The 26,553-nt window shown below is 39.8% G+C and overlaps 2 protein-coding genes across 6 annotated transcripts in view; one reads left to right on the plus strand and one right to left on the minus strand.

Annotated features, from left to right (window-relative positions):
• The window catches only part of Fam185a (family with sequence similarity 185 member A), a 50,720-nt gene extending 25,335 nt beyond the window's left edge, over positions 1-25,385 (minus strand). The window contains exons 1-5 of one of the 2 annotated variants that reach the window (XM_059257239.1): positions 24,616-25,381; positions 21,864-21,973; positions 17,525-17,617; positions 12,401-12,539; positions 3,989-4,030 (exon numbers count right to left, since the gene is read on the minus strand). In XM_059257239.1, coding sequence (XP_059113222.1) covers positions 3,989-4,030; positions 12,401-12,539; positions 17,525-17,617; positions 21,864-21,973; positions 24,616-25,018 — 787 coding nt within the window. In that variant the 5' untranslated portion in view covers positions 25,019-25,381. Of the gene's footprint in view, positions 1-3,988; positions 4,031-12,400; positions 12,540-17,524; positions 17,618-21,863; positions 21,974-24,615 lie in introns of both variants that reach the window. The other variant, XM_059257240.1, reaches the window with a different exon arrangement.
• Positions 24,963-26,553, plus strand: part of Ccdc146 (coiled-coil domain containing 146) — a 154,870-nt gene continuing 153,279 nt past the window's right edge. The window contains exon 1 of one of the 4 annotated variants that reach the window (XM_059257215.1): positions 24,963-25,086. The gene's annotated coding sequence lies outside the window, so the exon portion shown is untranslated. Of the gene's footprint in view, positions 25,087-25,425; positions 25,590-26,553 lie in introns of those variants that run through there. The other 3 variants (XM_059257214.1, XM_059257213.1, XM_059257216.1) reach the window with 3 other exon arrangements.

Here is a 26,553-nt window from a genome sequence, read left to right on the forward strand (position 1 = left end):
TCAAGACATTTCACATTTTTTTCTTTCCGCAAACCTGCTGTAGTGAGAGAAACAGGTTGTCCACATGAGGTTTTACTGCACTTCTTGGAGGGGGCAAGGGTGTGGAGCTATCACAGGAAGAGGGAAGGCTGTTTCCTGTTTTCATCTAATATTTCTTTACAAGTTCCTGATTTGAATCAGTATCTTCAAGTCAGGATAAGGAAGTCATAACTAAGTTAGTCCTTACACGGACTCAAACTTCCTAGTGTTGTCAATGACTCCTGTTTTCAGTAGAACAACAGTTTAAGGTAAAAGGGAAACAAAGTCAGAGACAAGGAAACTGGAGAACGACTTGAAGTATCAGTGCGAAGGGTCGTCTTCCCTACTCCCATCGCCAGGAAACTTTAAGGTGATATCCCGCCTGACGGTACTGAGAAGGCCAGAGCGCATTCTCTTCAGAAGCCTCTCTTAAAAGCATATTTTATCAAGAGCTTTTACTACTTCAATTGAGAAGCAAACTAGGAATTGTGGTGAAAATTATGTGAGAAATAATATTTTATAAAATACGGAGAGAAAATATATTATCCACAAAGGCAACATTTTTTCCTTAAAATTTTAAATAACTTCAATCAGACTTTGAAGTGAATTATTCAAGATCTGGCACAAAAATTATTTAGAATAATTTGTCTCCAATCAATACCAAAATATCCTTTATCAGACTCCAATTATTAGATTTCAAGTGTCAAAAATAAATACCAATGTAAATAAATGAAGACATTAGGTAAATGATACGAGACAGAGACTGCTACATCATTGCTAGGTGAGTACCAAGAGAAACTTCATTAAAAACCTCTTAAAAGCCCAAAAGAAGCCATGTAAAAATGTATTATGGTAACAACAAACATGTAGGCTACCTAATGTGTACATGTATCATCCCAGCTTGAACAAAGTGTTTGAAAACTAGTTTGACTTTCTTTCTCTGGGGAAGAGGGACTCTACAAGAATGTTAGGTGATCTACAAACAATGTTTTCATTCCCTTCACCATGGGGAAATAATTAGAAGTTACAAAGTAATTATATTTGAACATTATCAGTCTTGAGCTTTGTTAATGTCTCATTTCCAAAGCTGTCAAAAGACTCAAGATGCGTTTTATAAAGAGAAAGAAGACATGTGATATTTAAAACCTATGTAGCAAACATGAAATCTCAAACCTATGTTTGCTTATGTAAGACCTGCACAATAACAACACCAGCTGATGTTCCAGTGTGGGTGGGCAAATTTCACAAGGTCCCACCCCTACATGTAGGCAATACATGGCTGCTGACAGGGCGGTAAATCTTCTGCAGGAATGAGTCCATAGTCAGCTGTCTGATCCCAGGAAAACCTAAACATGCACACACACATATAAATAACACCAAGTGCACTCAGTAGGCTGTATTTATACATACATATACATGTGTGTGGTGGTGTGTAAAATAAAGAAGAGGAAGTCGTGAATTTGAGGGGGGCACTGGAGGAGTTGTTAGGGTAAGAGAATGGGTAGGAATGATGTAAATACAAGTACTCATGTATGAAACTCAAAATTTTTAAATAAAACTGATAGTTTGCATTTTAAAAAGTTATGCAGCAAAACAAACTTTCTATAATACAAATTACTGAAATGAAAATTAATCACCAAGAGTGAAATGAAGGCTTTATCCACAAGAATTCCATACTTTAAAGGTTATGTGAAGAAGTTCTATAGCTCTTGGAGATGTCTTAAGGGAGTAGGCAAGAGAATAGAAAATATAGAGCAGACAGGCAGATACGTAGACTCTCACACAGAATTATCTGTTGTTAGAATTCTGGACCAAGATCCCGTTGTCTGACAGAGACCACGGAGTTATCTTATTTTTAATTACTCAAAAGAGAAATACTGATGTCAACTAGCAGTTTAACACCATACTCAAGCAAAGACACATGTATTTGTAACATATGTATTGTTGACAGGAGGAAACAACTAAGCTTGAAAAACTAACATTTTAAATGCGTTGTTTTCTTTTAGATAAATGGAAAACTTCCTCAAAATTGGATAAGCATGTTCAAAGCAAGTTTTTAATATTTTTAAATTTCAACTTTCAAGTTATAAAGGAGGAGTAAGTTGTTTTCTGACTGATTCATATGCTCTTAAAGCTATACAAAGTGCAAGAGCAGGCAGGTTTTATACACAGGACATAAGAGTTTGAAAAGGTAGAATTTAAGGCAACTTCAAGTTTTCTATGAGGTCCTGTGGTGATATATTGTGTACCCTAATAAACTTGCCTGGGGATCAGAGGACAGACCCAGCCACTGGATTAGAAATAGAGGCCAGACACTGGTGGCACATACACTTAATCCTATCACAGGGAGGCAGGGATCCATCTGGATCTCTGTGAGTTCAAGGCCACACTGGAAACAGAGCCAGGCAGTGGTGGCACATGCCTTTAATCCTACTACTGGGAAGCACACACACCTTTAATCCCAGAAGTGACATGGCTGGGCGGAGAAAGGTATATAAGGCATGAGGAAACAGGAACTGAGCAGCAGTTCAGCTGAGACCCTTTCAGGTGAGGACTCAGAGGCTTTCAGTCTGAGGAAACAGGATCAGCTAAGGAGTTGGTGAGTGAGGTTAGCTGTGGCTTGCTCTGTTTCTCTGATCTTTCAGCTTTCACCCTAATATCTGGCTCTGGGTTTTTTATTAAAAGACCAGCTAAGATTTGAAAAACAAGGTCCCCTCTAGATATTCCATAAGTAAGAAGGGGGTAAACAGGTCTCTGGGAGATGTGTGAGGCAAACCCCGTTCACTTTTTTAAAAGATGAAACACAGTTTTGGTAACGCCTTGAAGTTTTGGTAACGCCTTAAAGGGAGGAGACAAAGCAGAGGTGGACAAGCAATCTGCCAGCACTGGCAGCCCACCACCAGCACATCGGCCCTGCTGTCTCCTGCTCACTCATTTTAATTGTGGGATGGTCTTGTCTTGAACATATGCTATCCACCATCTGAACCTTCTTGTGATGTAAGTGACACACACAAGGTTCTAAGATCTAGTTCCACCTCGTCTCTCATCAATCCCACTACATCCTCAAGAACAGTAAACCATTTCCCTTTCTAAGGCTTGTTCTTGCCATTCCTCTGTGTGGGAGCTCTGTACGCATAATTTTATAAGCCTTTTAGTTGTTATTTCGGTAACCTCAATTAAAATGTCTCTCTTCTTCCCTGATGGCCTAACTGCAATCACTTTCTTTTCCATAAACAATCTCTATCCTATTATCCTATTTCCTCATTGCACTTATGGTGATCTGAAACCACCTTTTGTTATTTACATGTCTGTTCTTTTTCTTCCTGGTACTCAGAGGGGACAGCTCCTAGACAAAATGAGTAGCCTTGTTGACTAATATACTCTCTGTAATAGTAAAAGAATTCCTGACGTACAGCAGACACTCATAAACACAAATGGAAAAGGTATTGGCATACTAACAGTTGACTTCAAATAATAACAGTGTGAAAAACAATTCACACACACACACACATACACACACACACACACACACACACACACACACTGAGTAATCCTTTCTTTCAAAGAGTTAATGTAGCTATTTAAAGAACTTGAGAAAATTTATATGATTTTCTTTCTTTTTTTTTTTTTTTTTTTTTTTTTTTTTTTTTTTGGTTTTTCGAGACAGGGTTTCTCTGTGTAGCTTTGCGCCTCTCCTAGAACTCACTTGGTAGCCCAAGCTGGCCTTGAACTCACAGAGATCCGCCTGGCTCTGCCTCCCGAGTGCTGGGACTAAAGGCGTGCGCCACCACCGCCCGGCTGATTTTCTTTCTTAATACTAGATCCAGGGCATTTTCTCTGAGCAGACACATTCATACTGGCCTGCCTACACATGACCTAAGTGAGGTTTGAGAGACAAACTATAGATTTTAATAAAGCATCACAACTATAGACGTTTTAAGCCATTACCAACCAGCATCTTGACACATACCCACTGTAATGTTACCCATCTTGCTTTGTAATATGATATTTCCTGCAAAAGAGAGAAAATCAGAGTTTGAAATTACTAGGGATGATGTGGAAGGAACTGTTATTAAGAATCCTAATGCACAGGCTACATATCCACAATGTCATTTAGTACTACTACTACTGTTGTGGTCATTTCTGTCACGATCAGAGATCCAGTCACAGGTTTATTTGCAGTTCTGAAACAAATGACTATGGGCCTATAACCTCCACATCTCCCCACACTGAAGGCTTATAGAATAGTTACAAAACAATCATACTTATATACGGAGGAAAGGAAATGACACCCTGACAAACGTACTCCCTACGCATTTTCAACCTAAACAGCAACATCAGTTCATTAATTAGACCACACAAAACCAAGTTTTAGCCAAGGAACACAAATGTTTCACGGAAATGTCTTTTTTTTCCAGGCCAGTTGCCACATCTGTTGGATTAAAGTAGTTTCTGAGCCAAGTGTTAAAGTGGTTTAGGATAACAATAATGAATACACAGATGTATAACTAACAAAGAAAAAGGCTTCAAAGCTTTCCACCATGCAATGAGAATCTATTTCCAGAATTACAATAGGGTGTTGCATCTGTTCTTCTCAGCCCCCTTAGTTTAAAAACAGGACTGTTATTCACATGTGTGTCTGTGGGTACAAGTACTCCTAGAGTCAGAAATTCAGAGCTTCTCGCCCCAAAACGTATGCAATATCATCTCTTCTAATATCATCTAAAACTACAGAAAACAAGGAATAACTTGAATTCAAAATTAATCAATTCAATTTTAATTCAAAATTATTTCATATATTTTGTAAATAATAGTATGCCAACTTCTGGAAAAAGTAAAAAGAAAGACACGATTCATTTGCCCAATACTTAGACATGCGTGATGGCAAAAATAGTTGTAAAGGTCTAACATTCCACCACACTTCATGTGAGTCCAAGAACAAGGGGTACATTTATGTAGGGATAAGAACATGGTTTAAATGGAGAAGCCCATAAAATTATTTTTATGTCTTAGGATATTACAAGGCTTTGAATATCTTGTTAAACGTGTTAAGTAAATATTACTTCATTGGTTTGCTCTATATACTCTCTTCCAATTTCCAAACCCAGTAAATATAGTCTCACCATCACATGCGAACAGTAGCCAAAAGCATACAGCTCTAAAATGGCTCCCACTATTCCTTCCTCCTAGCATCCATGCCCTTTGTATGATCTTCCATCATGTGCAGGTCAGACCTCAGTAGCTTGCTTTAACAAAGAGAGCAGGAGAAAGGTGCTGGGCTGTCATTTCCATGATTAGGTTATAAAAAGATTACAATTCTATATTTCTAGTCTCCTGCGATTCTCATGGAAGTCAGCTGTAACACTGTCAACTGCCCTTTCAAGAGGCCTCTGTGGTGATATTGTGTTCCCCAAAATATTGTGTACCCTAATAAACTTATCTGGGGTCAGAGAACAGAACAGCCACTATATATAGAGGCCAGAAAATGGTGGCACACACACCTTTAATCCTAGCATTTGGGAGGCAGAAATCCATCCAGATCTCTGCAAGTTGAAAGCCACACTGGAAACAGTCAGGCATGGTGACTCACGCCTTTAATCCCAGGATGCTGTGGGATGGTCTGTATGTCAAGTGTGTTGCTGATTGGTCAGTAAATAAATCACTGATTGGCCATTGGCTAGGCAGGAAGTATAGGCGGGACAAGGAAAAGAATTCTGGGAAGTGGAAGGCTGTGGGAGAGACACTGCCAGCCGCCACCATGACAAGCCGCATGGGAAGATCCCGGTAAGCCACGAGCCATGTGGCAAGGTATAGATTAATGGAAATGGATTAATTTAAGATATAAGAACAGTTAGCAAGAAGCCTGCCACGGCCATACAGTTTGTAAGCAATATAAGCCTCTGTGTTTATTTGGTCGGGTCTGAGAAGCTGTGGGACTGGCGGGTGAGAGAGATTTGCCCTGACTGTGGGCCAGGCAGGAAAACTCTAGCTACACCAGGAAGTGAGCCTTTAATCCCAGGAAGTGAGCCTTTAATCCCAGGAAGTGATGGCAGAAAGCAGAAAGGTATATAAGGCATGAAAACCAGGAACTAGAGCTGGTTAAGCTTTTAGGCTTTGAGCAGAAGTTCAGCTGAGACCCATTCAGATGAGGACTCAGAGGCTTCCAGTCTGAGGAAACAGGATCAGCTGAGGAACTGGCGAGGTGAGGTAGCTGTGGCTTGTTCTACTTCTCTGATCTTCCAGCATTCACCCCAATAACTGGCCTCAGGTTTGATTTTATTAATAAGACTCATTAAGATTCATGCTACAGGCCTCTGGCTAACAGGATGAGCTGGATTCTGACAACAGTCATGAGTAGGCATAGAGCCATATTTACCCTTGCTGAACACTGACAAGAGCGCACAGCCCAGGATGACATCATGATTATAATCCTATAAGAGATCTTAAATCAGAAACTCAGCTAGGCCACTCTAGAACTAAGAGTTTTATAGCCACACAGCTACTGAGTCCAGTCACCCATACACAAGAAAATTGAGCCCTATACACTTAAAATAGTCTTAAATTACTGTAGCAAAATATTTTTAAATGAAAATACAATCCTCTCAAAACTGGTTGTGATATGGAAGCCTTGAGTAAATGATTTTGACAGCTATAAAACAAAAGCTTAAGATCCACAAAGAGGGGCTGGAGAGATGGCTCAGAGGTTAAGAGCACTGGCTGCTCTTGCAGAGGTCCTGAGTTCAATTCCCAGCAACCACATGGTGTCTCACAACCATCTGTAATGAGATCTGGTGCCCTCTTCTGGCCTGTAGACATACATGCAGGCAGAACATTGTATACATAATAAATAAATCTTTAAAAAAAAAAAAAAAAGATCCACAAAGAATGAAAACTACTCATTATAGTGACATGTATCTAATAACTTCCCTCTTGAATATTAGAGTTCTACTATACAGTAAAAAACAAAATGAAACAAAAAACTGAACTAAAGAATGGTTATAAAGAACACTTCAAAAATAGGTGGTGGTGCATGCCTTTAATCCCAGCACTCAGGAGGCAGAGGCAGGCGGATCTCTGTGAGTTTGAGGCCAGCCTGGTCTACAGCCAAGGCTACACAGAGAAACCCTGTCTCAAAAAAACAAAAAAAAATTGTTCTCAATAATGAACAAACAACAAAAAATGTGTATGTACACACACACACACACACACACACACACACACACACACCAATAATAAAGAAAAGTAGGCCATTAATTTGAGATGGGGGAACATAAGGGGGGTTGAAGGGAGGAAAAGTTAGTGGAAGGTGATATAGTTAAATATTAATTAAAATATATTAAAAGACACAAAAATATTTTCAATTCACACCAAAATATTTAGAAAATCTCTACCTTAAACAGAAATATTCCAAAATCATCAGAATATACAAAATGAACTTCTGTCTTAGCTATTTTGTGGAATAAAACAGAATATATAAATGTATGCAACTCAACCATGGGCATTATTAGCATAATTATCCACATTTTAGTTTCATCTATTTCATAGTGATCACTGAAAGAATAAATGAATCAACTATTTGAGTCAAATTTAGTGAAATATTTTCATTCCCCATGAAGTCAGAAGCATATGGCTATGGTAACTATGTGTTTTCCAATACTCTCAAGTTGCACAACTTTTCCACAATTCCAGTATTTAAGAACACACAGTTTTTCTCATCTCAGAATCCTTCATTTTAGCATGATTAGAGAAAACAAATGAATCAATTAAAAGGTATAAACACTATTTTCTTCAGCAAAAGAATATGGTTATGGTTAAATAGCACATATATGTTCATGATCTAGACAGTCCCTTCAAATTAAAGCCCTTTTGTCTTAGTTAGGGTTTCTATTGCCGTGAAGAAACACCATGTCCATGGCAACTCTTATAAAGGAAAACATTTAATTGGAGTGGCTTACATTTTTACTAGTTTAGTCCATTATCATCATGGTAGGACATGGCAGCATGCAGGCAGACATGGTGCTGAAAAACTAGTTGAGAGTTCTCCATCTTGTAGGCAACAGGAAGTGGTCTGAGACACTGGGCAGTATTTTGAGCATACGAGACCTCAAAGCCCACCTCCACCATGACGTACTTCCCCCAACAAGACCACACCTGCTCCAAAAAAGCCACACCTCCTAACACACCTCCACACACTCCCTTTGGAGGCCATTTTCTTTCAAACCACCACACCTTTGGATGGTTTTGAGGAGGTAGTACATGGGAGAGATGGGAAGAAAGGCCCTTGCTACCGCAAGCCACAAGGCTAAATGCTAAGAATTTGCAAACAAAATAAACCAGAGATAATGGAAGAATATTTTATCTAAGTACTAAAAGATTACAGAGAGAGAGAGAGAGAGAGAGAGAGAGAGAGAGAGAGAGAGAGAGAGAGAGTTAAAAAGCTGGGAAAAGCATTTCACGTAGAATATAAAAGGCAGGTCATTATGATCAAAGGCTCTGATATAGGCCTCAGATGTGTAAATAGAAAAAAATGAGAATTCATATCACTCTGGAAGAGATGGCAGAACCCCAGGAGGGAAGATAGAGGGCTTCAGAACAGTGTGTTCAATGTGTGTTTCTGATGAACCACTATTGCCACATGAGGATGATGGGCTTGAAGAAGGCAAGGCTAGAGGCAGAACTACTCCTCAACAAAAGGCAGCAGAATCTGAGGAAGGACAGAAATCAGAAGGAAAAAGATAGGGTAGACTAAAGAATCATTTAGGTGATGTATAAAACTTAAATTTAGTGACTGAGTAGAGAGAGGAGATGAGAGAATTAAAGGTAAGTCTAAGTCATGGATTCATAGCATGGGGAGTGAGGTACATGGTAACCTCACAACTTGCAACTGTAAATAAAGGAGACAATATGGATGAGTTCAGGAAGCTGGAAAAGGAGTGGGAAAAAGATCAGAAATGTTGAATTTGAGATGCCTGTGAACGTTCAATGGCTATGTGTACCAGGTAGTGAGATGTGCACACTGGAGGTCATGACTGGAGTCACTGCATCATCAGATACAGCAAGCAGTAGTTAAGACTCAGAGTACACAAACGACCAGTGGAACAGAGATATACACAATCCTGGAGAATAACAACTAAAGACATGACAGACTGCCAGTGTCCATAGATATCTGTGTGCTTCTCTCCTCCCTCCGTAGAACATGCTGGACTATCTACACTACCTCTGCAATTAGACCACATCTCTAAACACTCTGTCTAGAGGCATATGGGAAGAGGTAATGGACACATACTTAGTCCAACTCACCAAAAAGGCAGTTTTCACTCAGAGTTGTACAGAAAGGCTTTTTAGAACAACTATATGTTGGATTTTTTTCAGCTCTAACTGGAAGGAGAAATCAGTTTAAATCGTAAGAAAAAAGTAGACACACTAAATAAATCCCAAACAGGCCGGTCTTAGAATATATTTTAAAAGTTTATTATTTATATTTAAAAGATGCTCAGAAATAGCAACATATTTTCTCATAAAAACAAGTTATAGGATCCTAAGCTAGCTTGTTTAAATACAGCACATATATATGTATGTGTGTGTATACATACACACACACACACACACACACACACACACACACACACACACAGAGTTTGTGTTACACAACTACCTGCTGACAGGGTTAAAACAAAGGGTTCACTGAAATATACCCTCAGGATCTTCCTAGGGTGTGGAACCTTACCTGCTTTTCTATCTCCATCCTACCTTCACACTCCAAGCTTCAACAGCACATTCCTACAAGCTCTTGGAACAAGGCTGGAGGATAGACAACAGAGAAGAGGGTGCAAAAAACTTTGGCTTACCTAAGTGATTTAAAATAGTCAAAGCACTGAGTGTAAGGGATGGGTAAGGGTTCCTTTCCAACTTCTCTCTTGTCTGCACTGAGACAACCAAAGCAAACTGAGGACCAAAAAACAGAGGGTGAAACTGGCTGAGTAACACGGAAGCAATTGAGTCAGATTCCCTCCCTACTCCTGCTGACTGATGCAGAGTGCAAAAGGAGTCGTGAGGAAGTTGCTTTGACACTGAGTGACAAGGGACAACTGGAGATGGGTGGGAGGAAGACTGAGGGAGTGAGACAGACGTCCTTTCAATTCAACTGTGTTCTTTAAAGGTGGGTATCATTTCTTGCCCAACTCTGCACTCCTGGCACCCTGAAATCTGGCACACAGTATTCAGTCAATAACTGTGCTGAATGAATATATTTAAGTGGAGCAGAGGCTACGATTCCTCATGCAGAGCCCCGTCATCCCTAAAGGGCTGACTTCCTAAATGCTGAGAGGTCACTGGCAGACAGCCCTCCATGGACAGACTTTTTTGGAGACTGCCTCAGCTGAAGACAGCCATCTTGGCCCAAGGTCACACTCCTTCCTGCAGCAGCTGGGATCTCATGGCCCAGGAAATAAAGCTCCAGCTTCCGTCACTACAACTTGAGGCAAGGGTGAGGAGGCACGCCAGCTTCAGAGCTGTACTTGGGGCTGCAGAAGGTCTACCACAGCCTGGCTTCTCCTTTCCTTGGCAAGGCATGGGCCCCAAGAGGTCTCTGCAGTAAACACACTGCATTCTCAGTGTTCTACTCAGGGAGACCCTATTAGAGACAGCAGTGCAAAAGAGACCTATACTTAAGCCACGTGAGGAAGCGTACTTGGTTTCATATTAAAGTCAATAATATTCAAAGGCTTTACAAAAGCAAAAGGTTGGACTCTTGTCCCTATCAGTATTTATTTCAGTCACACTGTTTTTCCTGCAGTGTTTGTCAATCAATATATGACTTGGTAAGGAACTGTTTTACATTGAAACCTACTTGGTGCATTAGGTATAATGCCTTAATTATGATCATAGAAATGCAATCCTTATTAGAAGCAATTTAAAATATGAAATTATAAGTTGTTACTATTTCACTACTGCATTACTACTACCTTGAACTAAATGCACATTGAACAACAACAAAAACGGTAAGAAGAAAACCATTTGTTTTATTTAGATATAGCTCTGCTCTACTTTAGTAATGTAATCAGTGTAGGGATTGTTGAGCTTAGTCATTAAACTGAGGTACAAAGGTTATTCTAATCACCTGAGCACTTTTCTTTAACAGAAGACACCTGCCGATTTGTTACTTACTAGCATGGCTAGCATGACTAGCACTAGCCAGTTCTAATACAACTTAATTTGTGCTCACTACTAAAGTGTGGGAGTGCTGCAAAATGTATAGACACCAATATTCTGCCTTACTAAGACATGAAATGAGTGGACCATCTACGGGAAAATGTTCCAGCCCACACTTCCTGGAAGATGGCCCAACAGACATTTAGCAGATGTGCACATACTGAATGTACTTCTTTCAAGGACTAAGTAGGTCTTAATACTACTCACGTGTATTTCAGAGAATACACCTGGATTTGAATCATCTGCTCTGTGGAAATGTAAGAGGCAGAATGACACTGACCACCAACAGGCCTTTGATCATACTACCTCACCTTTATGTTCTCTCTTTTTCTTTCCATAATACAAACATTAACTAAGTAATGCTGCTCTCTGTAGATATACGTTTGGGACATCACAAGAAGACACTTAAAGATAATTGAAATAGCACATTGCTAAGAGGACCTCTGCCAGTGCAAATATACATTAATGCATTGTACCCAAAATTAGTATCATAGAGTTTCTATAATTTGATCTACTCAAACATTTAATTCACTTAACTGTTACCTCTCCTATCATGAAAAGTTACCACTAAGAATCCCATCTTTATTAATACTGCTTTTATTTCATCTCTTGGATATTGTTTCTTCTTATAAAAATATATTTAAATACCGGCCGGGCGGTGGTGGCGCACACCTTTAATCCCAGCACTTGGGAGGCAGAGCCAGGCGGATCTCTGTGAGTTCGAGGCCAGCCTGGGCTACCAAGTGAGTCCCAGGAAAGGCGCAAAGCTACACAGAGAAACCCTGTCTCAAAAAACCAAATATATATATATATATATATATATATATATATATATATATATATTTAAATACCACAACTACTGGGGCTGGAAAGATGGCATGCACATGCTGCACACACACACACACACACACACACACACACACTGTAAAAGAATAATCTTTTAAAAAAATCAGAACTATATTAGCTTCATATATAACAGCATAATTTTCAAATTCTTATCAAAATAAAAGTTAGCTTGTGAGTAAGTTTATTTTCACAGATTTTAAAAAGATAGCTAGTCTGTAGTTAAGTTATCTAGAAGGCCACTTCCCTGACCCTTCATGTGACAGTCATCTCTTTAATTTATGTTATGTGGAAATGTCTGAGATACACTAGGTCTTTGTCAGCTTACCATGAACATTTCCTAATGCAATATCCCCAGCAGCAGAAGACAACAATGAAGATTCTGTATAAAGATACTTGACTTTCAGCAAACCATCCTCTGTAGATATATTTACACAACTTCCCTGAAGTTTATCTACGGTCACAGTCTAGTAAAAGAGAGACTTACAATCAGCTCATTATAAAACAAACTGTAAACAACCAAAACAGTCCATCTAGAATAGTGGTTCTCGACCTGTGAGTTACGACCCCGAGAGGGGTCGCCTATCAGATAACCTGCATATCAGATATTTACATTATGATTTATAACAGTAGCAAAATCATAGTTATGAAGTAGCAATGAAATAATTTTATGATTGGGGGTCACCACAACATGGGGATCTGTATTGAAGGGTCGTAGCATTAGGAAGGTAGCGAACTGCCTATCTAGAATGATGACCAACTCCATGAGAAGTACACAATCAGCTCTAGCTGCCAAGACTGTGGGCAACATGCATTCTCTGTAGAATGTAAAATAGAGCCAACACCAGATTCCTCCATTTATTTATGCCTTCTTTAGTTTCTCTTAAAATTTTACGTTTTCTTTGTAGAATTTATCTTATTAGTTTATTCCTACCAGTTATTTTTAAAGTGCTATTACACAATGTATCTCTTAAAAGTTCATGTTATCTTGACTTTTATATTTGAACTTAATCTAGCAACCACAAACTCACTAATTCCAATAATTTATTTGCATTAGAAAATAATTCCACATGTATAATTATATTATCTCCAAATGATTACTATTTCTTCCCTTCTATTATATAGTCTTATACTAATTACATTCTCTGTGCTTTTTCATTCTTTCTCTTATATCTGGATCCATTTTCCAATTCAACAGTGAATAGTAGCAACTAGATGAAGAGCAGCCTACCGTATCTTCCTGTTTTTCTCAGAGGGAAAGTGTACTGCATCTCAGCAGGGAGTATGATGCTTGTTATAGAAGATGTTTTGTATGTATCTTTTATCTGATTAAACAATCACTGTATTGTCATTTCTATACTGAATTCATGAATGTGTTTTGAGTTTCACATGCTTTGATGCTGCTGAGCTACATGATTTTTCTCATATGTTGATGTAGTAACTATAACCTTCTAAAACTTTTCCACTTTACAGTTAATAAGGTAGCTTTCCAGTGAACAAAATGAAAGGAATTCTTATTCATCCTTAAATTTCCCTAACAAAATTCAGTATATATTTGTGTTTCAAATATTGTTCACCCTGTAAAACAAAGACAGTTAAGAATTCACATCATCTCTACCATGTTATAAACGAATATGTGTTAATATGAAAATGTTGGCACTACACACTCAATTACTAGGATGGCTTGCCACAATTCTGCCCCCAAACAATTTCAAGTAGTACACCAGAGCATTTAAACCAACAATATCACTGTTATCAGCATCACCCTCCTCACAAGTTTTCCAAAAACTGTTAAGAATGTTAACAAATGTTACCAAACAAGATTGAGTTTCAAGAACAAAATACTATAGACAACAGTACAAAAAAATACTCAGTGGGGCAGAGGTAAAAACTACTTTCCCCTCTGGATTCAAAGTACGTAACTTCCTGTATTTTTTAGAAAGTATATGATAACATTGATTTTTTTTTTTTTTTTTTTTTTTTTTTTTTTGGTTTTTCGAGACAGGGTTTCTCTGTGTAGCTTTGCACCTTTCCTGGATCTCGCTCTGTAGACCCCAGGCTGGCCTCGAACTCACAGAGATCCGCCTGGCTCTGCCTCCCAAGTGCTGGGATTAAAGGCGTGCGCCACCACCGCTGCCTGATAACATTGATTTTTAACTACTTGTTTATCTTAAGTTGATTACGGACTAACAGGAACTTTTACTTTAAATCTAGTTTCAACGAATCAAAAAGGAATCAAACAAAAATATAAAAATACTTATAAAGGGATTTACCAGAACATAAATGTTTTATCTTCCACAGGCTTACAATAAAGGCATAAAACTCCTGACAAGAAAGTCTTTACCTACAAACTCTACTCATGAAAACTTGCTTAGTGTTCATGGTTTCACACTCTCCAAGAATTTCCATGAAACAAGCAACAAAATGGAATATTCCGGCCTTTCAACAGGGAATGGGGCTGTTTCACACCAAAAGAGGGACATTTAATGGAACATTTGAAACACCCTGAACTAGCTAAGCAGCACTTCTACCGAGATACTGCCCATCACCATGTGAAATAAAGCTGGGTTTCAACACTCTATGAGTATCTGGAAAACGCCAAGGATCTGTACTGTTCCTTAAAAACTAAATACATCCCTAGGAGGCCAGAAAACATCCTGCACTACCAAAGTAAATGAAAGCAAGTAAAATCTCAGCACACATCACCAACACAGTATAATTGCCAATCATTCATGCAGTTTCTCAGAAATTCTAAATTCTCCAAGGGCTACAAAACCTAACGATATCACCTGAACAATGTCAGATAATAACTCAAAAAATTAAATTTGGGTTAGCTCAGTTGACATCAAAATATTGACAAAAATCTTATTTTTAGTCAGTAATATTACTGGATAAAAGTGTCACATGTAGACTCTCTAGATTAAACTGTATACTCTGATTTTTAACAGAAATTATTTAAAGAGAGGACAAAAGGTAGATTAGAAGATAAATACCTTCCTGAGAGAGGTGTCGCTAAAATTAATTTTAACATAAGGAGGGATTTTTCCCTACACTTGGTTACTTTATTATAATACAATGTTTACAAGTAACAAAAATCAAGTCTTCAGGAAGTACTGTGACTCTGTAGTCTAGACAGAAAGGAAAGTGACAACTGTGTCATCAGTCATCCTGGGATGTCGATGTTCTTGTTAAGTTATAGAGGCTGATTCTGAAATTCACAATATCATTTGGAACAGCCACAGCTGACAGTGCTACTGTTCATGATGTCCTTTTACTTTCATTATCTTGTTGAGTAGTGAACAAGGAGACGCAGGCTCAGGGAAGTAAGGTGCCGTGATCTCTTCTGTGGTTCTTTTTCCTTCACCCTCACTGTGAGCAAGTCCTATGTCAGAGTCAGCCTCACGCAAGAGCCCATTTAAAGCACTTTACTTGTACTGATGCCTGAATCTTCCTGTGAACGTTCTGAGATAGGTCCATTACTATGACCCCGTTTTTCAGAAAATTGAGACACACAAATGTTACGTAACTTGTCTGAAGTCACAAAACTTAGTAAGTGGCTGAGCCAGGAAATTTAATTCTCAACATGTGCTCTTAACCAGTAAGTATATTTTTATGTTTTTAAATAAACTTTCAAATGTTTTAAGAGTTAATACTATGCAGGAAAATTAGAAAAAATTCACAAAACTCAGGAAAGAAACAAAAGTTTAACAGGAAGTAGGAGTAAAGAAATGTTTGACTGATTACCCATGTGTCATTTGGAACAAATTAACAACTAATGTGGCCAAATTATTCAAAATAGCATGATTTAAATTTCTGATACTCACATCTGATTGAAAGCATATGATCCTGGGGCTGGGGATATGGTTCATTAGTGCAATGCTTGCCAGTCAAGCATGGGCCCCAAGTTTGGATGCCCAGGACCCATGTGAAAACCTAGCGCCACAAGTTTATAACTCCAGGTCTGGGAAGGTGAAGACAGGCAGATCCCTGGAACTTACTGACTGGCCAGCCTAGCCAACATCCACGAGCTCCAAGTTCAGTGAGAAACACTGGCTCAAAAAACAAGGTGACAAGCAATTGAGAAAGACACCCTGTGCTGACCACTGACCTCCAAGCACGTACATGCATCACACCCCCAAGAACTTGTAATCCTGTAGTAACATTATCCATTAATGCAAGGTTGAATGTGAAGGAACTGAAAAGTTGTTCCATTTGCCTGTTTGCAACTCTAAGGAGATAGTAATCTGATTGAAAAAAACTAAAGATCATCTCCAAGGGCAGTGGCCTAAGTCCACAGGCTCTCGAAAGACTTTCCTAGTTTAATTTGAAATGTTTATTATATATTTAAATATTTGTTTTAAACAGCTTCCCACAGATTCTAAGAAAAAAGTGATAGGAAATTAACAACAGCAGAAACAATGCTACACTCCGCTTTTCTTAATTTTACCAGCAACGAGCAGCAGAAGTCTCATGGGCAAAGGCAGCTGCTGCTAAGCCCAACAACCTCAGTGTGATTACCAGGACCCACATGGTAGGAGGAGAGAATCGACTCCTACAAGTGTTCCTCTGACCTCCTCCACATGTGCATCTTGACACACACATGCATTGTGTACATACACAAATAAATAAAATGTAATATAATTATAAAAATTATGACAGCAATATGCTACAGAACATGCTTAACCTTCACCATCAGATTTAGATTTTTCTTGTAAGATTTAAAACACTATGTATCACAATTACTATTAACAGCACAATAAAAAATTGGAAGCAGTAAATAGCTGATTTAAAATACAAACCATCTTTCTGTAACACAAATCTGAGGCAACATGGGGGTGGGGGATTTGGAGAACAGTAGCTCTGTCTCACAGTGCCACCTTGTGGAAACACTAAAGAAGCCAACTTTCAGATGGTTTTTCAGTTTTAATATTAATCCTCTGAGTCTACAATGGATTTGAGCATATCAACTGCTCATTCCCCATCCAGTTCATCCCAGAGCCCCTTTGCCTTATTCCCTCTCCCAATATCAGGTCCTCTTTTCAAAACCCATGAGCATTTCAGAATTTACCCTTCGATTAGCCAAAAAGCAGCAAGCCTAGGAGAACATTGTATTCAAGTAAATCCAGCACCCACGAGAACCAAATTCCCATACTGGTGGCAGTACTTAATTTGATATTTTAATTCATGACTATCAAAATAAAAGTCTCTTTAGACAAGTCAGAATTAAATATGAAGTGTTTACTGATTGTAACGAACTAAATAACTATCAAAAGTACTAAATCACACACTAAAATTTATATTATAAGCATTTAACCACTTCGGTTCCAAACATGAGCTTATTAAAGAACTAAATCACTAAAAAGAAAACACAACAAATTCTATAGAAGAATTTTATAATCTGTTTAAGAAATCAACAGCAAAGCTGAAGCTACTTAGAGGGTTTTAATCTTACACTGTGATGTGATGCATGAATATCTATATTTCCGCAAATTGTTCCCAGACAGATCACATTGCCTCCTTTTGTTTGAACATGTAATTCTTGGCTCTGAAAAACAAAAAGACCACAGAGGGTAGAGAGAGTAAGCTCACATGACACTAAGGAAACATTTTCTTCTGTGCATGTTCATAAAATAACCCAGGAATCAGTTTTCAGGAAAGTATGGAGAAGAGCAAAACAATTGTTCTCACAAAGATTTGTCTTACACTGTGATTAACTTCATCATAGTTACAGATGTGAACCTAAAATCTAAGTATTAATGAAGTTTTAGAAAGATCTATCTCCAAAGTAACTCTGTTTTCATATCCAAAGCTCTTAACTGAAATTAAGTGAATTTCTGGAGTGTCTCTGAAATTTATGAAGTTGTAAGTAAACTTTCATATACATGTTCATTTTTTCTTTAGAGAGAAACAATCACGAGGTTTTTTTTTTTTGAAGAGGCCTAAGGTTTAAAGACACTGAGCTACTGTAATCAGAAGCTCACCTGACTCCCATACAACATGGAAATTTTTAAAAAGTGAAAATGAGTCAGAAATCATTGGGGGAAATGATTGTGCTACATTTTTTTAAAATGCAGATGTGTGACATTCACTTACTTTATTACTTCGGATGCTGAATAAATGCAACATTACCATATGTCTTCCTTAGCTAATAAAGAGAGCTGGGAAGAATTTGAGCTTGGAAACAACAAACTTAAGATCAAATCCCAGCTCAACTACTTTAGCTTTGTGAGCTTGAGTGAGTAAGTTCCTCAGTCTTTTGGTGCCTCCGAGTTTCCATTCTTGATAAATGAAAATGTTCCAAAGATTAACAAGGTTTAGCTGAGATTCTCAGTACATACTAACAATTCATCAGCATTAGTTAGTTACTAAAATGCTATTTTATATATACATAACCCTATATGTGATGTTAAATAAGTGAAAGGTAGACATATTAGCAGATGACCACTAATTCAAGATCATATTGTACCATATTTTTAAAAACCTAAGCCAGATATTTTACCAAAGTGCCTGCATTTATGAACGTGAGTTAGTTAAGGCTAACATTGCAAGACTAATTCTTTTAGTACAAGACTAGTGTCCTTGTTTCTCTGTTGCTATGATAAAGTATTGACCAAAACCAACGTAGGGGAAGAAAGAGTTTACTTGAATTACAGTTTTATAGTCCATCATCCAGGGAAGCTGAGGAAAGAACCTGGATGCAAGAATTTAAGCAGAGACCATGGAGAAGTGCTGCTTGTTGGCTTGCTCAGTGTACTTTCTTATATAGCATAGGACCACTTGCCAGGGGTGGCACTGCCCACAGTGGGCTGGGCCCTCCCACATCAACCATTAGTCAAGCAAATACCCCCACAGACTTGCCTACTCAGCTCCTCAATTAAGTCTCCCTCTGCACAGGTGGCTCTAGTTTGTGTCAAGTTGCCACAAACTAACCAGCAGCACTAGTATCAGCTTTAGCTCTAGTTCTTTTTTAGCTATTTTATTTGTAAAGACTGCTAGTTCATAGCTTTTTTTCTTTCTTAACAAGTCTTCCATGGAACAAATACAAAATGTACTTAAAAACAGGATTAAATTCTATCTTGAAATTTCTGTATTAGTCAATAAAATTCTTAAAAATGTAAAGTTAAAAAGGAATAATGTGCCGGGCGGTGGTGGCGCGCACGCCTTTAATCCCAGCACTCGGGAGGCAGAGGCAGGCGGATCTCTGTGAGTTCAAGGCCAGCCTGGGCTACCAAGTGAGTTCCAGGAAAGGCGCAAAGCTACACAGAGAAACCCTGTCTCGAAAAACCAAAAAAAAAAAAAAACAAAAAAGAATAATGTTATAAAATATTTTAAGGTGTGTTACTTTTTTTTATGCTCTGGAACATCTGTTTAATGGTGGAAAGATATGTTTGATTAAATAAAATTCACCTGCAGTCAGGAGGCTGAGTCAGCAACTAGCTGAAAGGAAGTGGTAGGGAGGAGCCAGGTGGAGAAGGGTTTATAAGGAGGGGTGAGGAGAAGCATGAGGGCTTTTTGGAGGACACAAGGAAGGAGAGGAGGTTAGCTACTTGTTCTTCAGCCTCTCTGAAGTGTAGCTGAAGTTTTGCTGTGTACCGCTTGGTCCGCAGTTGGGACAAATCTCTCCCACTCGCGTCCCCCAAGTAAACACACAGAGGCTTATATTAATTAAAAGAGCTCGGCCATTAGCTCAGATCTACCACTGACTAGCTCTTACATTTAAACTCAGCCCATTTCTGTTAATCGATATGTCCCCACGTGTCCCATGGCTTTACCTGTGTGTCATTACATGCTGGCGTCTCCTGACTCAGCCTTCCTCTTCCCAGCTTTCTCCTTGTCTGCTTATCCCGCCTATACTTTCTGCCTGGCTACTGGCCAATCAGTGTCTTATTAAACCAGGGTACAAAAGCATTATCCCACAGCATTTCCCCTTTTCTGTTTAATTAAAAATGAAAGTTTTAACTTTAACATAGTAAAATTATATATAACAAAACAGTTATCAAGTAAGAATTACAGTTACAATGTCTAGTCTATTAATGCTTTTGTACACTGTCTTTTATGACGTCTGTACAACTACATTCTTTGACGCTATCTCATGTAGACAAATGTGAAAAGGAGGTGTGTAGTTGGTTCTTTAATTCTTAGCTCTTTAGGGGCCACCACCCAGCTCTCAAATAACACAGAGGCTTATTCTTACTTATGAAATGCCTGGACTTAGCTTGGCTTGTTTCTAGCCAGCTTTTCTTAAATTAACCCATCTACCTTTTGCCTCTGCGCTTTTCTTTCTCACTGCTGTATACTTTTCTTTACTTCTTACTCCATGGCTTGCAGTGTAGCTGGGCAGCTGGCTCCTGGAGTCCTCCTCTCCTTCTTTTCTTGCTCCTTCTCTTCCTTTCTAATGTTCTTCTCCTTCTATTTATTCTCTCTGCCTACCAGTCCCACCTATTTCTCTTTCCTGCCTCGCTATTGGCCGTTCAGCTCTTTATTAGACCAATCTGGTGTTTTGGACGGGCAGAGTAACACAGCTTCACAGAGTTAAACAAATGCAACATAAAAGAATGCAACACATCTTTGCATCATTAAACAAACGTTCCCCAGCATAAGCAAATGTAACACATCTTAAAATAATATTCCACAACACAGGTACCCAGATAAAGATGGACAAACCAATGAATGAGGTAAAGACAGATAAATCCATCATTCAAATTAATGTTTTCAAAGTGAAAGCATTGCAACTGCAACACAGATGACCTAGTTCAATGAAACGTGTCAAAGGATTGGGTCTTGACCCTGCAAATGCTAGAACAATTAGAAATTGCTGTGGAATGTTATCGTAACTGGGCAAAGATGTGTTACTTTTGTTTATGCTGTGGAATATTACTTTAACTATGCAAAGGTGTGTTACATCTGTTTGTGCTGCCTTTGTTTAATTATGTAAAGACGTGTTGCATTTGTTTCACCATGCCTGCCTAAGGCACTGACTGAAAGCTAAATGGCCCATAGCTAGGCAGGAGAAGAATGGGGGTGCTCGAGAGAGAAGAGAACAGGGAGACAGAGAGGGACACACCCCAGGCAGGAAGCCAGCAGCCTCCAGACAGACACAAGAAGCAGTGAAAGTAAGACATGCTAAGACCAAGCATTCATAACTCATAGGTCTCCATGTCACGATTTGGAAGCTGGTTGGTGGCCCAAAAAAGAAAGCCTGCTACAGAAATAACACCAAACTCCCTAACAGAGGTATGATATAAAACATATATGGCTAAGACTAATCTCATTTTGAGAAAAATGGAATGTAAAATTGTTAATTATAAATAAGCTGAATCATCTGTTCTGCAAAACTGGCTGCCTAGTACTCCATAAAGAGCTTCTGGAATACTAAAAATGAGTGAAACAGTCATACATTTTAAAGCACAGTTATAGTCCATAAAGACGTTTTTTATTCTTTAGTAAGTAGACAAAAATGGTACGAAAACTAATTTTTTTTTTAGTAATAGTAGTATCTCAAAATCCTAAAAATATACCTTGGAGTTTAACTATGCTTTGAAATGACAACTAAAAATAATAATAATAAAAAAGAAAGAAAGAAAGAAAGAAAGAAAGAAAGAAAGAAAGAAAGAGAGCAAAACCTTCAAAGTTGCTGCAACATTTGTGCTTTTAAGGCAAACTTTTTTGAAGACTTTCTAAATGATGAATGATAATAATCTGAATAACAAATTAAGCCTTGTAGTTTGATTCTGTGATTTACAGTTTAAGGTAATTTTGCCACTGGAACAAAGTGAGAGAAATGCTCATACCTTCACAGATTGCAAGACGCTGGTCCCCTGCGCAGTGTCAATTTTACAGCTATCACATTCAATATTCTGCACCTTTACAGAGCCAGACCCTGATGACTCAATATTCAAATCTAGAAGCAAAAGCAGAAAGAAGGAAAAAGTCAGTGCCTAGCCTCAGAGCATTTTAACATCCCCTAGGTCTTCAGGGACTCACTGCAGTGCTGGGTCAGAGAGCAGTATGGTTTCTCCCTGAAAGCAAGAGGTCTTTACCAAAGCAGCAGGATCAAATGCAGAGCCTTTCTAACAGTTATTAGAGATTATATTTCCCGGCTTATATCATCTAAAGAGAGGAAAGGCCACAGATGGGAATAAAGGACCTGAGTCGGCCATTCTTATAGGTTAAGTACTCATGTCTCATGTAGAAATAGCTTAGCTCCTATCCTATGAAAAGAACGCACACAAATGAGTAAGGATATGACAGTGAATTAACAAGTCATCAAATGTCAAAGAAGTTGTTTAGCCTTGACTTATACTCCAGAAGATTTGAAACACTGATCACCTAATTAAGAGCATATTAAAATAGCATGGATCAGTGTATGTGATCATGACCTAGGCTTTCAAATTCTACTCTAGCCTTTCACAACCCCCAAATGGGAATATTGCCATATAGCTGTAGCACAGGGTACTCGAAATAATTTTTAATAACCAGAATCATCTTTAAAAACCTAGTGATAAGAAGAATCAAAGCTACAATACTGTGGATAAATAAGAATGTTTTTGAAGAAAGTTTGAAAAATAGGGAATCACAGGTGGCATGCTCAGCTGTACAAAGCCAGCCTGGTCCACATAGTGAGTTCCAGGACAGCCAGGGCTCCGAGAGAGATTCTGTCTCAAAGACAAACAACAAAATAACAAAATTGTAAACAGTGATAATGACTATGCAATTCACACTATTAATGATTTCCAGAGAATAGAAACAAATACTACTGTCTTAGTCACTGTTGCTGTGAAAAAACACGACCAAACCATTTGGGGAAGGAAAGGGTTTATCTTATAGCTTTCAGCCCATCATGAAGGGGAGCCAGGACGAAGTCAGGACAGGAACTGGAACAGAGATCACAGAGGAACACTGCCTTGCTCTCCATGATTCTCCAGCATACTTTTTTTTATACAACTCAGGACAACCACAGTGGGTTGGGCCCTCCCACATCAATCATTAATTAATAAATGCTTCACAGACTTGCCTACAGGCCAGTCTGATTAAGGCTTTTTTTTTTTTTTCAACTGAGGCTCTCTCTTCTAGGTGACTCTAGCTTGTGTCAAGCTGATATAAATAAATAAATAAATAAATAAATAAATAAATAAATAAATAAATAGCCGGCACAACTATGTTTCCCTAAAGCAAGTTATTGGGACCCAATGCCACAATTTCAATAGTTACAGGACGGATGTCCTCAGTTGTGTGGCAATGGTTTAAATTAGCAACAATACACTGAGTGAAAGGAAGTGAGAACACATAAAAAGCCGAATACCGATACAAACAACTGCACAGCTTACTTCCCAACTCAATCTAGTCATATAGCGAGAACTCAGGCAGGCCTGCCAACTACACAGATGAGGAATGGGATTCTAAACACACTCTGCTGCGGGAAGTCAGAGGGACTAAGACAGCAGGAGTAATGCTACGTTCACTGAGTCACTCTTTCACAAGTTGGAGGAACAAATAATAAAATTAACTATACAGATTTGAGAGGCCTGTGGAACAGAGGCATGGAGACAGTACACCGGAAACAGGTTTCTGGTTAGAAGTAACGAGATTTCGGATCGCCAGCAGATGTAGCATCGATTTTCATAGATGCTGTTTTAAGTTTTGTTTAGCCCCCCATTGATATCCTCCTATGGTGGTTTGAAGGAAAACGTCCCCCAAATGGAGTGGCACTGGTGGGAGGTGTGGCCTTGTTGGAAGAAGTGTGTCACTGAGGAGGTGGGCTTTCAGGTCTCCTATGCTCAAGTTACACCTAGTGAGACAGACCACTTCTTGTTGCCTGCACAAGATGTACGACTCTCAGCTACCTCTCTTGCAGTGTCTGGCTGCACGCCAAGTCCCACCATGATGACAATGACTGAACCTCCGAACTGTAAGCCACCCAATTAAATGTTTGCCTTTATAAGAGTTGTCGTCATGGTGTCTCTTCACAGCAACAGAAACCCTAAGACACCACTGTAGTGCTTTGACCTGGAAGTACCACCCCTTTGAGGCTTCGGTAACCCCTACAAGGCGGAGCTGAGAGAGGACGCTGAAGACCCGGATCCGGATGGGCCAGCTCTCTAGGTGGAGTTCTCCAGAGAACACGCCGGACTGCGCTATGTCTTCCCCAGACCCTGCAACCTATCCCTTCACTTGTAAGTTACCCCACAAAATAAACCTCCCTTTTAACCACATGGAGTGGCCTTAATATTTAAACCAGCACACCCCCTTAATCTGTATTATGGTAAAGCCTCCCCAGCACCTTCGGATTATTACATTTGGAGGGCACAGCCTCTTCTTCATCGAGGCTAGTTAGAAGTTGAGAAGCAGTAGAGCATGATGTAGTAAGACATAGGTTATTCCAGTCCACGCTTCCATTCGGTTTTAATTTTTCTCCTTAACTGGGACCCTGACTCTTAAATACTATTCGGGAATCCGAGAGTGTTGCTTTAGAAAAGAGGGCTCCTGAGCGGGCCAATTAGGTTAGAAAGCAGAGTGGAAAGAACCCGTTTTCACTTCACTTGCCAAACTTGACGGGTGCGTTCACCTCCACCGACGCCTGGGGGTCGATGTCCTCGGACAGAATGGCCATCTCCTGCCGAGCGGCGTCGTACTGGACCTGCAGGCTGTCCAGGCCGCGCGCCGCGCGCCCCGCCCCGCGCACCGCCACCCGCACGCGGTCGCCGTCTGGGTACGCCAGGGGGTCCAGGGGCCTCACGACCAGGTGGCACGGCAGCCGCGCCCTCAGCCGCCCGAACGGGCTCACCGGCAGCGTCCACTCCCGCAGAGCCGCGCGCGCCAGGCCGGCCCGAGGGTCGTCCGCCGCTCCCCGCCGCGCCCCATCGCAGCCGCGCGCCCGGGCTCCGAGAGCCCCGAACCGGGCGCCCGCCCGCACGCGGAGCGCGCAAGGCGGGAGGCGGCCGAACATGCCCGCTCCGAACGCCTCAGCCTTGGCTTCCCGGCCGCGCGAGCGCCCGCGCCACGAGGCTGCCTCAGGTCAGTCACGAAGAACCAGCAAGGCCCAGCACAGAACCGAAGGTTTTAAATCCCAGCCGCAAAACAAACCCGGCAAAAAATCGGAACTTTAAAGCGCCTTGTTGAAACGGGGACCCTGACTCTTTGTCTATTTCCGCCCCTTTGGCGGAGGCCGCCGGGATATGTAGTTCTAGAGGAGCCAGACATCAAAGTACTCTGGTGGCTTTGGAACTACATATCCCAGGAGGCAGTGCGCCGAATAGATAGGGAGACAAGAGCCGATTGGTAGAGGAGCCTTGTCGTTGCTTCAAGTCCATTGGCCAAAGGACCGGAGGGGAGGGGAACTTAATCCAACTGACCAATGGAAAGAGTGGAAGGGACAGGACAGACTCAGCTTTGTGGTTACCTTGGATACCAAGGACGCGACTTGTTTGGAGAGAGTGGAGTTTGGGAGTGTGACCCCAGAGACCAAAACCCACAGAGAAAAATAAGAGTCTAAATAACGATCAGGACCAAGAGAAAGGGTAAGAATCAGCGTGTTTACAGATGGGAGTTAGATGCAAGGTTACCCTCTGTAGGTTGCTAGAAGCAAACTTTACCAAACTAATGTTGAGTCCCCTGGGAACAGAGAATCCCTCAGCGAGAGACCTTACTTAGCAGGAGAGAGGAGACCCATTCTGCTGCCCCATCTCTCCCTTATCCTCTGCCCTTTAAGAGAACTCCCTCTCAGCTAGAATGCACTAGATAGAAAAAGTGTTAGAATCCTGGCTCTTTCCTAACTGTTAAGTAACCTTAGGTCAGTCATTCGGTGCCTTTGGGTTTTACGATTTGCTTGTAAAATGACGACAACAATATCTTTCTTGCCTTGTGTGGAAGGGTTTTTACAAAAATCAAATGAAATAACGGTTGGAAAAGCGGTACACGGTCTACAAAATAATTAGAGTAGTGTTTTAGGAATAGCATTGTTTCTAAGCTGCCAGGAAATTTTGAGACATTTGAACATTTTAGAGAACTGCATAGATCTCTTTCACTACAAATGATCCTTGGCCTTAGTGGTAAAATAAAATCTTTTTCTTTTTTTCTTTCTTTTAGGCCATAAGACTTGTGAGGTGATGTCAGATTATTTTCCTGTCCCTGTTGGTTTATCTGTGTCACCAGGTTTATCTGTGTTCCTTCAGTTTTGATGTAAAGAGAGAATTACTAAATAACTCTATAAGGCTTCTATCCTTCTTTATTATTAAGTAGGCAGTAAAAATAATGGAAAGTGTGGGGTGCAGGCATTATTTCAGCCTTGCTTTCCTAGTTTCTCCTCTTTCGCCAATTTCTACACATAATTCCCTAAATTCCTTACATACAGATAGTAGGTTTAGTAGAATGCATGTCCTGTGTGGTGGCGTTCACTTGTAATCCTCCAGCATTTGGGAAGCTGAAACTGAGGATCTCAAATCTGAGGTCAACCTGGGCTGCATAGTAAGAACTCTGTCTCAA

The sequence above is a fragment of the Peromyscus eremicus genome, chromosome 3 (assembly GCF_949786415.1).
Source record: "Peromyscus eremicus chromosome 3, PerEre_H2_v1, whole genome shotgun sequence".
Classification (NCBI taxonomy): domain Eukaryota; kingdom Metazoa; phylum Chordata; class Mammalia; order Rodentia; family Cricetidae; genus Peromyscus; species Peromyscus eremicus.